This window comes from Pygocentrus nattereri, chromosome 3, assembly GCF_015220715.1.
Source record: "Pygocentrus nattereri isolate fPygNat1 chromosome 3, fPygNat1.pri, whole genome shotgun sequence".
NCBI classification, from domain to species: domain Eukaryota; kingdom Metazoa; phylum Chordata; class Actinopteri; order Characiformes; family Serrasalmidae; genus Pygocentrus; species Pygocentrus nattereri.
In genome coordinates, this window is record NC_051213.1 from 2,389,914 (window position 1) to 2,403,359 (window position 13,446).

The window sequence follows — 13,446 nt, forward strand, 5'->3', positions numbered from 1 at the left end:
TGATGGGAACCAGACGTCCCTCTAAAAGCTCCTCACAGTGGTGGTGATGGGAACCAGACGTCCCTCTAAAAGCTCCTACAGAAAGTTCCTACATGAACTGGTTCTGAATTCACTGCCTGATGACTGAGACGCTGTTTTATGAGAGTTTAGAGAACTTCAACTCCATTCATGGTGGAGGGAGACATGCAGGGCGCTGTGCGGCAAAATAGTCCCCAAAGAAAACTCATTATTCCAGATTTTCCACTGTTTTCCATCATCAGCATTCCATATAAGCTCAGAAGACTCGTGTAGGTTCTCTGGTGGTTCTGGATGGTAAATAAAGTGTCTATATCTGTGTTGTAGTCATGGCGACGCCTGGTTCCCATCACCACCACTGTGAAGACGTCTGAACCATCTCACACCAAACCCTCTGAACCTCTGATTACACCTCCCACACTGAGTTACGCATGAAAACGTCTGTGAACGCAAACCTGTGTGTGTATGTTTGGTTCCTCAGATGGAAGAAGACTCCATCCACACCATGAGCCGCTCATGGAGCTTACCCCCGCTCTCGTCTGCAGAGATGCCTTCAGAAATGTACCAGGTGCGCATTCGCTCTTAAGAAAGGTCGCAACATGCATGTCAATATGTTTGAAGTCCAGCAGTGACACTGAGGTCTGATCCACTCGCACCAGCTCAACATGCACTAACACGCCTCCCCACCACGTCAGTGTTACTGCAGCGCTGAGAAGGATCCACCAAAGTTTTTTATGTTTTAGAATATATATATATATGTGTAAAATAATGACCACTGACCGCTGAGATAGGCTCCAGCATCCCCTGCAACCGAGGATTTTAACAAACATTAAAAAAAAAAAACTTTAAAAGAATTACAGAAGAGTGTAAATATTATTTTCCCAATCGTAAATTCAGTCTATACATGATATTTATCTCATTACTGTCTCTATTAATGTCTTGGGTTTAAAAGGCTCAGAACAGAATCCTTATAAATGTCTAAGATCTTCACTGTTTTTAAATAGCTTCTTCACTGTGGGACTGAAGCTAAATGATATGAGAACACTGGTTCTCCATGTTCTCTGTGAGCCGGACTCCTTGATCCAGTTTAAGGTCTAAAAAGAATTTCCAGTGGAGCTCTGCATTGAAGTCCAAGACCTGACTAAATCCATGTTTGGGAAACTGGCCTTGAGTGAGTCTTAATGCTGCTGCTGTGTCTGGTTCCTCTGCTGCAGAGAGCTCAGCGGCTCAGTCGGTACCCCCCCATCATGCAGAACACGTCCCGGACCCTCGCCGTCCCGTTCAAAGAGCAGCGGCACCACAGGACGCCCAGCGAGTCCATCGCCAACAACTACAGCCCCCGAGCTCAGCACCTGAAGATCACACATCTGCAGGGCAGACGCACAGCTGCACACACCTCGGCCACTGGCTGTATCCTCACAGACACACACACACACACACACACACACACACACACACACACACAGGTCTGTACCTCTGACCTCCTCCGAGTGATACACAGCGTTAGACCATCTCACGGTCACTCGATTAAAGGCCCCACGTGGTGGAGAACGGAACTATCCTCACTTTTTACACTGAAGACTTTGATGTACACTCTTAAAAATGATGGTGCTTCAAGGGTTCCTTAGTACAGAAAATGGTTCTATATGAACCAAAAACACTCAAAGAACCCTTTATATTATTAAAAGGTTCTTTGCATCAGTAAATGCATATAGCATCACTATATACATATCAATAGAAGGGTTCTTCTATTGTTATGATGCCAAGCTTGTAACGACAGAAGAACCCTTTTCACAACGTTTCTGTATAGAACCATACACATTCTCCATCGATCTGAAGAACGCTTTCACATTGCAAAGAACATCATGCCCCGAGTCCTTTGAGTGTTTCCGGTTCTAAACAGAGCCATTCGTTTACTAAAGAACGTACTTGAAGAACCATGTAGCATAATTAAAGGGTTCTTTGCGTTCTTCAGATAGATTGAGAATGTGCTGCAGATGGTTCTGTCTAGAAGATTGGTCAATATAGCATCAAAAAGGGTTCCTCTGTTGTTACGATGTCACGCTTGTAATGATAGATGAACCCTTTTCACAACGGTTCTGTACAGAACCATATACAACACATCAATCTGAAGGTTCTCATTGGTTCTAAATCATTTTCTTTGCTTAATGTCAAGCCAACATCGAGTTTTGATGTCAAACCAACTTTCATTTTCAGCTAAAATTCAACGTCTGGCCAATGTTAGAGTCCAGCACCCTCGCAGTCTTTTTGTTGAGCGTCACTTGTTGTCCGCACTATAAATTGGCCTTAGAAAGCAGAATGTGTCTTGAATCATTTTCTTGTTTAATCACTTGATTAACTGCAGTGTGTAGATGTCTCAGTTATAGCGACAGACTTACACAACATACGCAAACACACGGAAATGTCCCAGACCTGAGAATGAGCGCTGGTTCCTTAACACTTCTGGTGTTAGTCAGGTTTCCTGCTGTAGCAGAGAGGAGGCGTGAACTTTCCCCCCGACCTCTCAGGTACACTAACACACTCTCACAGTCAGATTTCCTAGAAACCCACTTCATAAGAAGAGCTGATGTGACTGTTTGGTTTGTATAGCAGGGACCGTGCCGTCCCCTCCCCTCCAGGCAGTTGCCCTCTGACCCCAGACCAGCAGCTAGATATCATGCAGGCTGAGGAGGAGCAGGAAAGGAGGAGCGTGATGGAGCCCACTGATGAAGATTTAGAGGTCAGGGATCTGCACACTTGTCTTTTGCTACATCTGTGTAGTAACAGATTTGACCTCTCTCTCCTCCCGTGCCCCCAGTCACTGCCTCTAATCACTGGCCACTGTGAGGCTGAACGTTGCTCAGCACCTTTCTGGTTTTCCACACAGACATGACACGACATGGAAAGCACCTTCACGTGCGAATAAAAGCATGAAAGTATGAAATTTTGAGATGAGAGACCAAAACACAGAGAAAAACTGGCTGCTTTCAGCTGTTTTAGCTGCTTTGCCTTTGTTACCTGCCTAAGATCGGGCCTGTCCAGCTGGGTGCTGCTGTTTTAAGTGTCTGATTAAGTTTGCTGTACTCAACAGGGGTGTAAGTGTGGCCACGACCAGCGAGTCGTCCACTAACCACAGGGTTGACAGTTCAATCGCCGACTCCCCCCGTCCACGGCTTTAGTGCAGTTGAGCAAGACACCCAACTGCTCCCTAAGTGCAGCAGCTGCCCTCCTGTCTAACGTTGGGGCTTGATGTCAGCTCAGTGTTGATGTTTGACATGATGTCTGAGTTTGATTCCCAACCAAACTTCAACGTCCGCCCAATGTTGGAGATTGATGTCAAGCCAATTTTGGGTTTTGAAGTCAACACAATTTTCACTTCTAACCAAAATTCAACATCCATGTAACGCTGGAGCTTGATGTTAAGCCAACATGTTTTCTGACAGATATCCGACTTTGATTTCCAGCTGAAATCCGGTGTCTTTCCAGCGTGGGACGTGATGCCAATCACCGTTGGTTTTTGATGTTAACCTGATTTTCCATTTCAGCTTAAATTCAACATCTGTCAGATCTTAGAGTCCAAGATCTTTCTGATGCGAAAGTAGCGGGAAGAGCTTTATCTCTTCATTCAGAGTTCCTTCACATATAACTCGGATGGCCGTACCCCAGTTTTAGCAGCCTTTGGAGATTCTGATGCTTTTCCCATTTGAGAAAAAGTCCTAGTAAACAGCCAATTTGTCATCATGGTTGTCGCCATGCCAACACCAGAGACGATCGTGACTGGTCAGATGTTGCCAGCGAAAGTTTGCAAAACAGAATAGAGACGTTAATAAAAAAAGTGACGCAGGACATCCTCGGTTTTTCAAGCGGTCTACTTAATATTTTATTGACAGAATAAATCACATTAATAACAAATAAAGTACATTTTCAGGTTTTAAAAGCAGGATATTTAGCCGTGAAGCCTCTGTAACAAGAGCTGACAGACCGCCCTGAGAAACGTTTGGCTCTATGGTGAAAAAAGAGGCCATTCTCTCTTCCTCTCTTTCAGTTTCTTTGCCAAAGCATTTTAAATGTTTACTTGTTTGTTTGCAGTAAATCATCCACCCAGTCAGGTGGTCACCACTTACTTCTCTCTGTCTTTCAGAGGTACATGTACTACATTAGTAACGGGGTTCAGGATCACATGCTCGCCCCTCAGCCCCCCCAGCACATCACCAACATCCTCAAGCTGCTGCCCGGTGTTCTCCAGAGAGAGGAGCTGCAGGATCTGCAGGCTGTCCTCCTGCAGGAGGTGCGCCGAGACTACAGCTTCAGCATCCGCAAGAGCATCGGTGAGCTGTGTCCATCACACAGCAGCACGCAGAGCCTGCACTAATGCAGACCATGGCAAAACCAGATATTCCATTGTTTTCATTGGAGTAGAGATGGAAAACTCTGCCACTGATAGTGGAGACGTCAGAGATGTTATAACTGAGGAGATGGTCACTGGTTGAAATATTAATGGGAAGGCTTGTAATGGCATGAGTGAAAAGGGGTCAACAATATTGTGGCACTAGTCAGGACCCCCCCCCACCCCACCGCCCCACCCCATGTAAGCTCTGTTGTCAGAACAACCCAAAAATCATGTTTTGAGTGAAGCACTACAAACTATTCGTGAAGATTTCTACAAAAGTCTAGAGAGACCATACAGCAGTTCTAATTTTCTGAAATGTTATCTTGAGATAACAAGTTAATTGTTCTGTGATGTCAAGATAACCAGAAATATATATCCAGAAATGTATAGCGTCAGCTCATGGCCCCTCCAGACTTCTGTAGATTTTATCATTGATTTCAAAAACGTCTTTTAATCTGACCTTCAGTTTAAAGTATTCCGGTCTCTCCTCATTCCGGGAGAGAAGTCTGGTCTTGGACGGCTGGAAATAACTGCCCGGTGGCATTGCAAAGACGGCCGCCGAGTAACCAGACTTTCCTATAAGGACTTTGGCGGTAGTCTGACTTTGCAGCGGTGCAGTGAAACCGGATGTCCGTTTTTACATTTTTTGTAATTCTGGTTGTTGAATTGCCGATGAACCCAGCATTATACATCAGGAAATAAACGAGGACAGAGTGTCCTCCTGATGTTCTCCACCTTAAATATGCAGTCTGCACTGCTGAAGCTCTCCTCTGATGATCATCCACGCCAGCGCTAGAGTGGCTTCATGCCGCCTTTAGTCCCGCAGCGCTATGAGGTGCAGAACAGCGCTTTTAAAATGTGTGTGAATTAAAATGCAGTGGAGTCTCTTAAGGAAATTACTCCTGTAACATTAAAGATAAATAAATAAGTAAAAATTAAGATTTCCATTTCCACATTTTCCCTCCTGACTCCCCAGAGTTATGACTTTCCCTCCTGACTCCCCAGACTTGATCAGCCAAGACGTGTTTGGCGTCTGAGGTTTGCTTCTTTAATTGTAGACTGGAGCTACGAGGCTACTGAATGACATGACACTGTAAAATGGACAGTGCAGCGCTGTAAACAGTAATATATCTGTCCATATCCGTGTGTATATAACAGTGTCAGAACCCACAAAACGTCTATTAGTGATTACTGAACAACTCCCCACACTCCACACACTCCACACACACACTCCACACACAACCACACACACACTCCACACACGATGCTTTTAACACCACGCTAACTGCGCACTTACGCTTTCATACATTTCAATTTTTTCACTATTTTTGAGAGAAAAGTGACAAACTGTATGCATTTATTTATTTATATTTATTTATTTATTTATTTATGAGCAAATTTAGGTTTGACAGTCATGTGCAAAAGTTTGTGCACCCTAGTCCGGCCCAGTTCCATGTAGTTGTTCATTTTCTGAGAGTAAATATGTGACCACATCCTCTAGAGAGACACAGTTCTGCACATTTTAATGCACAATTCACTGTTTCTTTGCTGAATTTACAATTTATTTAGGGGAAAAAAACATAAAGTGCCATAACCTTTGCACAGGCTACACTGTATGTTTTAATTGTTTTCCAAAATATGTTAAACACAACAAATAAACACGCAGTATTTACCTAGAACATCAACAAAAGCATGTAATGCACTTACAAATCATCTATAGCACAAACCCAGTTCCAAAAATGTTGGGACAAACGGAGAAATGAAATTAAAACAAAAAGCAGTGATCTGGAAGCAGATGTCTTTTACAGGTATTTTCCTGGAAACAGCACAAAGAAGAGATATTTTATATTTTACTTCACCTACTTTATTGATTTTTTGCAAATATAAATATATCCCTGTTGTTACCAGTGTAAAGTTCAATGTTGGTATGGTGCATGGTGCTGGGAGGGGGTGGTATTAGTGGGTAACCTGTACATCTGTGAAGGCACAATAATACTGAAAGGTATATATACACATTTTGGAGCACCATATCATCGCTGTTGGAACAAAACCTCATGCCTCAGTTTTTGTTGTTTTTCAGTTTTTGACATGTTTTGAAAATGCCTGTCGCCGTTTACATTTTATGCAAATTTCATGATGAACAGACCAAAAGAAACAGCCTAAAATGACTTGGTAAAAACGTCTGGTTCCATTGACTTACATTAAAAGTAAAATATGTTTTTTCCTTCTCCTGTAAAGTTACCATTTTGGAGAGGAGAGACAAGGTCTTGTTCCGACAGCAGCGATATGCTGCCATCTAGACGATGTCCTTTCCAGGGACATCCATGCTTGTTTCAGCAAGACACCACCAAGGAACCATGGCTTCATGGCTTCATTTAATGTTTGCGTCACAGCGCCGTGAATCCTCGCCGGCAAACAGTGAACCTCAGGATACATTTTTTGGCCGCGCAGGAAGGAGCTACGAAATGGAAGAGTCACACCGCTGTAACGCAATCGGCCTTCAAATGCAGCCTCTGAAGGACGCAGCCCCTTGGACACAGCAGGAGAGTGCAGGTGCTAGACTGATGTTCCTGCAGTCCAGATTTGTCTCCCAATGACAGTGGAGGCCCCGAACTGTTGAGCAGCTAAAGTGTAAAATGATAGAAAAGGAAAAAAATCCAGCTCACAACTACAACAGGTGGTGTCCTCAGTTCCCAGACGATTACTGACTGCTGCTGAAAGCAACGGTCATCTCACCCAGTGGTAAACGTGGCACTGTCCCAACTTTTTAGGAACCTGTTGCAGGCATCAAATAAGTGTATATATGCAGAAAACTATAAAGTTCATTAGTTACAACAATAGTTACTGTCCCAATTTTTTGGGGAAAGGGTTGTATGCTTTTGGGGGGGTTCTAGTTCTCTCATTGTTCTTAAGGACTCTCTCTCTCTCTCTCTCTCTCTCTCTCTCTCTCTCTCTCTCTCTGTAGTGGATTATATCCTACTAGATCCGGAGGAGAGGGAGCGACTGGTTATCTCCAGCGTTCCCCGTTCATTTCCATGGCGAGTGATCCGTGCACCGGTTCCGTGGTCTTTGAGATACCAAGAGGCTCACGGCTGGAACACAGAGCATCTGTTCACCATCAATCCCATTATGCTCCAGCTACAGGACCTTTGGGTCAACAAGTAAGCAAGCTCTCTTCATCACCTTCCTCATCATCATCTTTTCTTTCTTCCTGTCTCAGCTCAGTTATCATTAACTATAACAATACCTTAGAGAGCTCTTTAGGAAGTGCCCATTCTAGCTATAGAGTTTAATGTATCAGCACTACTTGGCCAAAAGTATGTGGACGGATCACTTTGCACCCCTCCAGCCGATGCTTGGCATTGCGCATAGTGATCTTAGGCTTGTGTGCAGGTGATCAGCCATGGAAACCCATTTCATGAAGCTCCCACTGTGCAGTTCTTCTGCTCATGTTGCTTACAGAGGCAGTTTGGAAGTCTTTAGTGAGAGATGTGCGCTTTAATCACTCTGTGAGTTTGCATGCTCTAACACTCCATAAGTGAGCTGTTGTTGCTCGTAGGTGCTTCCATTTCACAATAACTGTTTTCTCATCTGGAAATAAGTTGATAGATATAAGAGCTGCTGTTCTGTAATGGCTTCTGCCCTAAACTCAGTCTTAACTGAAGTTGCCATGACAACAAAGCAGATCTCAGACTCAAGAATTTTCTGTAATATGGCAAAGTTTGGACATTGATCATATCTTGACCGATAGCTGGCGTCTTTAATGAGTGGACAGGTTTGTTGATCTGATTCTTCACTGAAACATTCCTTTAAAAGAGTCTGACCGGTCAGCAGAACTGATAGCTGATAGTGTTTTTTTTCCAAATAACGTCTAATATATTATCTCTCTTTTTTCTCTGTTCTCTGTCTTTCTCTCTCTCTCTCTCTCTCTCTCTCTCTCTCTCTCTCCTCTCTCTCTCTCTCTCTCTCTCTCCCTCTCTCTCTCTCTCTCTCTCTCTCTCTCTCTCTCTCTCTCTCCTCTCTCTCTCTCTCTCTCTCTCTCTAGTTTCTCCTCTCTGCGGTTCGTACGTTTGTCTGATCTGAACTCGGTGGATCTGCCGCTGCTGCCGGCTGAGTTCCAGGAGCTGGTGCAGAGTCGGTGTCAGATCACCAGAGACCAGCTCATCAACAAGTGAGGGAGTGCGCATGTGTATGTGTGTGTGTATGTGAGTGTGTGTGTGCGTGTATGTGTGTGGGTGTGAGTGTGTTAGTGTGAGTGCGTGTGTGTGAGTGTGTGTGTGTGCACATGTGTGTGTGCGCGTGTGTGCGAGTGTGTGCGCGAGTGTGCACGTGTGTGTGTGTGTGCGAGTGTGTGTGCAGAACATGTCAGACTGGAAGTGTTGGAACTTTGCCATGTCGCTGTTTTTCCAACCGTAATATGGCGTAGATGACACTGTGGGGTTAAGGGCAGGGCAGCTGTCAGTGGACTGAGCCTATTAGACTAGAGTTACTCAGGATTTAGTGAGTGAGGAAGCCTTGTGCTTGCGTGAGACAGTGTGTGTGTGTGTGTGTGAGGGAAGGAGACAGTGTGTGTGTGTGTGTGTGTGTGTTTGTGTGAGTGTGAGTGTGTGTTTTATTGTTTAAGCAGTTTTGTTTGTCCTGGATACCTTTGTTTTTATATAGCTCTGTATCTATGGATCTCTCTGACTACCAGGCCGTTTACTCACCCAACATAATCTCTCCTTGACAAGCAGCTTCTCTTAATGGCACTGACCGTTCTAACGTCTGACCTCATGGTGTTTGTACGAGGTGGAAAATTCATTCTACTTCGTTAAGAATATTTAAAGCAGAATTCCAGTAGTTTTTCAAAATTTATCCTTATAATTAAACTGTGTAAACAAAGTTCACTCAGAGCGGTTTGGTGTGAATCGCTCCATTCTAGAGAGTCAGAGCTGCTCACAGTGGTGGTGATGGGAACCAGACGTCCCTCTAAAAGCTCCTACAGAAAGTTCCTACATGAACTGGTTCTGAATTCACTGCCTGATGACTGAGACGCTGTTTTATGAGAGTTTAGAGAACTTCAACTCCATTCATGGTGGAGGGAGACATGCAGGGCGCGGTGCGGCAAAATAGTCCCCAAAGAAAACTCATTATTCCAGATTTTCCACTGTTTTCCATCATCAGCATTCCATATAAGCTCAGAAGACTCGTGTAGGTTCTCTGGTGGTTCTGGATGGTAAATAAAATGTCTGGGTCTGTGTTGGTAAGTTTCTCTAAAGCATAGCTTTTCACATGAAGCCACTCTAAATACCTCGTTTATATCTAAACCACTGAATTATGCAGAAATGTTTAAAAAATCGGAGTAATTCCCTTTTAAATATTACTTCATGAGGTTTGTACTCTAATAAAGTATTTCTAAACACATGCAATTTTAATTTTAGTCTATTTCCAAGGGAAAAAGTGCACTTCTTACATTTTTATTTAGACCTTTAAAGTACAAATCTCAAAAGTCATTTGTCTCTCTTTTTATTATTTTTCTCTCCTTAGTCAGAGTAGAACATATTTGACTTCCATTTTTAACTGAGTAGGATTTTAAAGGGCTCACCTCCTACATTTTCCCTCGAGGTCCACACACCACACTTGTGTACCAAAACAGTCTTGATAAAATAGAATTAATGATTAATTCTAATTAATTAAATGTAATTAATTAATTGATTAAGAATCAGAACAGAGCTCTTAATTGATTCATTTATTCTCATTATATATACTCTGTTCCGATTGGTTGTCCTGTACTGGGTCGTCTGCGCTGAAACACTCCTTATAACATCAGTGTGAGTGGGTGGAGCCAAACTGCTTTAGACTGAATAGGTACGTGTAAATGTGTTGAATTTAAAACAGATTAGTTTATGTGGACTGTGTGGACTGGGGAGTGAAACTTTAGCATATCAAACTGTTTTATATACAAAACATGAGGAAAATTCTGTTTTCTCTGATTTTGGCCCTTTAAAACAGTCCTCGTACTTTCATTTAACCTCTAATAGTAAAATGACAAAACAATATTTTGTGTTGAACATTCTGGTAACTTGCTTAAGTTCAATCAGCTCAGTTTTTTAAGGTAACTGGATTCACAAAAGTGTCTTAAGAAAGAAAATCTTCAGTGTGCCTCTTTAATTAACTACATACTTAAAACAGAAGTTATCATTATATTATTATATTATTATATTACTCTTCTCTTAAGGAGTCTAAGAACTTTTCAGTATTCTTGAAAACATCTTAAATATTTTCTTACGCTTAAGACAGGCCCACACTGGTCCTGGACTTGGCCAGTTGAGAGGGTAAACCTCATAAATGCTAATTTGTAATTAGTGTCACAAAATATCATCATCATCGTTAACTGCTTAGTCCAGATAGGGTCACGGTAGCAGTTGAGAGAGCAGAGAATCCCAGATGACCCTGTCCACCACAACCTCCTCCAGCTCATTCCCGGGGACCCCAAGCCGCTCCCAGGCCAACTTGGAGATGTAATCCCTCCAGCGGGTCCTAGGATGACCCTGAGGTCTTATCCCAGTAGGCAGTGCCTGGTACACCCCACAGGGAGGCGTCCACGGGCATCCGGATCAGATGCCCGAACCACCTCAGCTGGCTCCTCTCAATGCAGAGATGCGGAGGAGTAGTGACTCTTCTCCAAGGTCCTCCCAGATGACCGAGCTCCTCACCCTGTCAGTGGAGTATAGCCCACCACCCTGTGAAGAAAGCTAATTTCCACTGCTTGTATTCGCAATCTCCTTCTTTTGGTCGTTAATACTGCCGCCTGTCCCAGCCTGCAGCTGATCTCACGATCCCTCTTCCCATCACTCGTGAACAAGACCCCGAGATACTTAAACTCCTCCACCTGGGGCACGAACAGGAGTGGAGACAGGGCACAACCCTGCCGGAGTCCAATGCTAACACAAAGAGTCTGACTTAATGCCAAGTATACAAACACAGCTCTCACTCTGGTAGTACAGAGATTGAATGGCCCGGAGTAGTAGCCCCAGCACCCCATACTCCCGGAGGACCTCCCACAAGAGGACCTCCCACCTCAGGGAACATGGTCATAAGCCTTCTCCAAATCCACAAAACACATGTAGACTGGGTTGGCAAACTCCGATGCCCCCTCAACAATCCGAGAGAGGGTGAAAACCTGGTCCATTGTTCCACGGCCGGGACGGAATCTGCATTGTTCCTCCTCAATCTGAGGTTAAACTGTCGGTCTGAGTCTCCTTTCCAGCACCTTGGCATAGACTTTCCCAGGGAGGCTGAGCACTATGATACCCCGATAGTTGGCACACACCCTCTGGTCCACTTTCTTAAAATAGGGACCACCACCCTGGTCTGCTAGTCCAAGAGTACTGTTCCCGAGATCCACGCAATATTGCAGAGGCGTTTCAGCCATGACAGCCCCACAATATCCAGAGCCTTAAGCGTCTTCAGATGAATCTCATCCACCTCTGGTGTCTTGCCACTGGAGAGCTTGCCAACTATCTCAGTGCCCTCCACCAGGGAAATGGAGCTTGTCATGCCAGAAGCCTCTGGCACTGACTCCCATGAGGGAGGCATGTCTCCCAGATTAAGGAGTTCCTCAAAGTGCTCCTTCCACTGACCAACAATATCCTCATTTGAAGTCAAGGCTGACCAAAAGTCTTTTTCCATTGCTTCACCAAACTCCTCCCATGCCCTGGATTTTGCTTCTGGCACCATTGAGGCTGTGTCTGTTTTTCATGGTGGGTGTTTTGGATCGAGTTAGTCTGGTTCTTTACTCCAGACCTGTTCACCCCGGGAGACCCTACCAGGAGTATATTGCCCCCAACAACTTAGCTCTGAAGACCCCTAGACCGCACAAGCCCTTCCACCCTGACAAGGCCCCGATCCAGGAAAGGAAACATTTAACAAAATATGTTAAAATAAAAAATTCTGGTAATCTGTAAAATGTAATCTTATAATAATAGTCTGACCTCCTAACCTATACAGCAACATATGCTATAGCCTACAAATAAAAAGAGATACAATTCTTAAGAAAATAAGAGAATATTTGAGAACTTCCTAATTTTTTTTTACAAGAACTGTATTTTAAAATATTCCTATGAACGTCTTATTGTTTGTTTTAAGATCCTTCGTAAGTTTTTTTGTAGGACAGCTTTCAGATGGCCCCTGGTGACTTGGTTTTATGTTAAAACACTGACTCATTTTTGTGGTGAGGCTTTTTACACCCCTATGTGTGTGTTTAGGTGGCTGCCCAGCTGTGCGTCTCTGTTTGTGACCTATAAGGACGTGTGGCTGCCCCTGGTGCCACAGAGTGACCACGTTGCCCCGGTGAAGGCGCAGGAGTTTTTCTCCTGTGTGGCTGTGCTGATGTCGTTGCAGTTGCGCAGCCTGGTGGTCGCATCACTGCAGGAGCTGCTGCAGTTCCTCATGTTGCACCAGGTACAGGAACCACTCTGTCTGTAACCCCCCAACCACCCCCCCCACCACCACCACCACCGTATATACTCACCAAACCTCACGCTCAGTAACCCCCCTACTCCATAATCACCGAACCTCATGCTCAGTAACCCCCCTACTCCATAATCACCGAACCTCACGCTCAGTAACCCCCCCACTCCATAATCACCGAACCTCACGCTCAGTAACCCCCCCACTCCATAATCACCGAACCTCACGCTCAGTAACCCCCCTACTCCATAATCACCAAACCTCACGCTCAGTAACCCCCCCACACCATAATCACCGAACCTCACGCTCAGTAACCCCCCTACTCCATAATCACCAAACCTCACGCTCAGTAACCGCCCTACTCCATAATCACCAAACCTCACGCTCAGTAACCGCCCTACTCCATAATCACCAAACCTCACGCTCAGTAACCCCCCCACTCCATAATCACCAAACCTCACGCTCAGTAACCCCCCCACACCATAATCACCAAACCTCACGCTCAGTAACCCCCCTACTCCATAATCACCAAACCTCACGCTCAGTAACCCCCCTACTCCATAATCACCGAACCTCACGCTCAGTAACCC

The 13,446-nt window shown here is 44.5% G+C and overlaps 1 protein-coding gene across 1 annotated transcript in view; it reads left to right on the forward strand.

Moving 5' to 3' along the window:
* The first annotated feature begins 507 nt into the window (after positions 1 to 507).
* dnah3 (dynein axonemal heavy chain 3) overlaps positions 508 to 13,446 on the forward strand; it is a 101,034-nt gene continuing 88,095 nt past the window's right edge. Inside the window, exons 1-8 of the mRNA XM_037536069.1 lie at positions 508 to 583; positions 1,230 to 1,425; positions 2,489 to 2,543; positions 2,626 to 2,755; positions 4,157 to 4,343; positions 7,371 to 7,566; positions 8,451 to 8,576; positions 12,652 to 12,847. Coding sequence (XP_037391966.1) covers positions 521 to 583; positions 1,230 to 1,425; positions 2,489 to 2,543; positions 2,626 to 2,755; positions 4,157 to 4,343; positions 7,371 to 7,566; positions 8,451 to 8,576; positions 12,652 to 12,847 — 1,149 coding nt within the window. The 5' untranslated portion in view covers positions 508 to 520. The remainder of the gene's footprint in view (positions 584 to 1,229; positions 1,426 to 2,488; positions 2,544 to 2,625; positions 2,756 to 4,156; positions 4,344 to 7,370; positions 7,567 to 8,450; positions 8,577 to 12,651; positions 12,848 to 13,446) is intronic.